This window comes from Chrysochloris asiatica, unplaced genomic scaffold (genome assembly GCF_000296735.1).
Source record: "Chrysochloris asiatica unplaced genomic scaffold, ChrAsi1.0 scaffold00138, whole genome shotgun sequence".
NCBI classification, from domain to species: Eukaryota; Metazoa; Chordata; class Mammalia; order Afrosoricida; family Chrysochloridae; genus Chrysochloris; species Chrysochloris asiatica.
The window spans coordinates 8,261,159-8,261,928 of NW_006408656.1; the positions used below are offsets into that span (position 1 = coordinate 8,261,159).

Sequence of the window (770 nt, forward strand, 5' to 3'; positions counted from 1 at the left end):
TTAATACTCTTCACCCTCATCCTCTCCATCAGCACTATCTGCTCCAACCTCCTCATAGTCCTTCTCAAGGGCAGCCATGTCCTCACGCGCCTCAGAAAACTCTCCTTCCTCCATCCCCTCACCCACATACCAGTGAACAAAGGCACGCTTGGCATACATCAGGTCAAATTTGTGGTCCAGGCGAGCCCAGGCCTCAGCAACGGCTGTGGTGTTACTCAGCATGCACACAGCTCGCTGTACCTTGGCCAAGTCTCCACCAGGTACCACAGTGGGAGGCTGGTAATTAATACCAACCTTGAAGCCAGTGGGACACCAGTCCACAAACTGGATGCTGCGCTTGGTCTTGATGGTGGCAATGGCAGCATTAACATCTTTGGGAACCACGTCACCACGGTACAACAAGCAGCAAGCCATGTATTTACCATGGCGAGGGTCACATTTCACCATCTGGTTGGCTGGCTCAAAGCAAGCATTGGTAATCTCTGCTACAGTGAGCTGCTCATGGTAAGCTTTCTCAGCTGAGATGACGGGAGCGTATGTGGCCAGAGGGAAGTGGATGCGGGGATAGGGCACCAAATTGGTCTGGAATTCTGTCAGATCGACATTCAGGGCACCATCAAATCTGAGGGAAGCAGTGATGGAGGACACGATTTGGCTAATAAGGCGGTTAAGGTTAGTATAGGTTGGGCGCTCAATATCGAGGTTTCTACGACAGATGTCATAGATGGCCTCATTGTCTACCATGAAGGCACAATCTGAGTGCTCCAGGG

The 770-nt window shown here is 51.6% G+C and overlaps 1 protein-coding gene across 1 annotated transcript in view; it reads right to left on the reverse strand.

Annotated features, from left to right (window-relative positions):
- The window catches only part of TUBA1C (tubulin, alpha 1c), a 21,989-nt gene continuing 21,219 nt past the window's right edge, over positions 1-770 (reverse strand). Inside the window, exon 4 of the mRNA XM_006870082.1 lies at positions 1-755. Coding sequence (XP_006870144.1) covers positions 1-755 — 755 coding nt within the window. The remainder of the gene's footprint in view (positions 756-770) is intronic.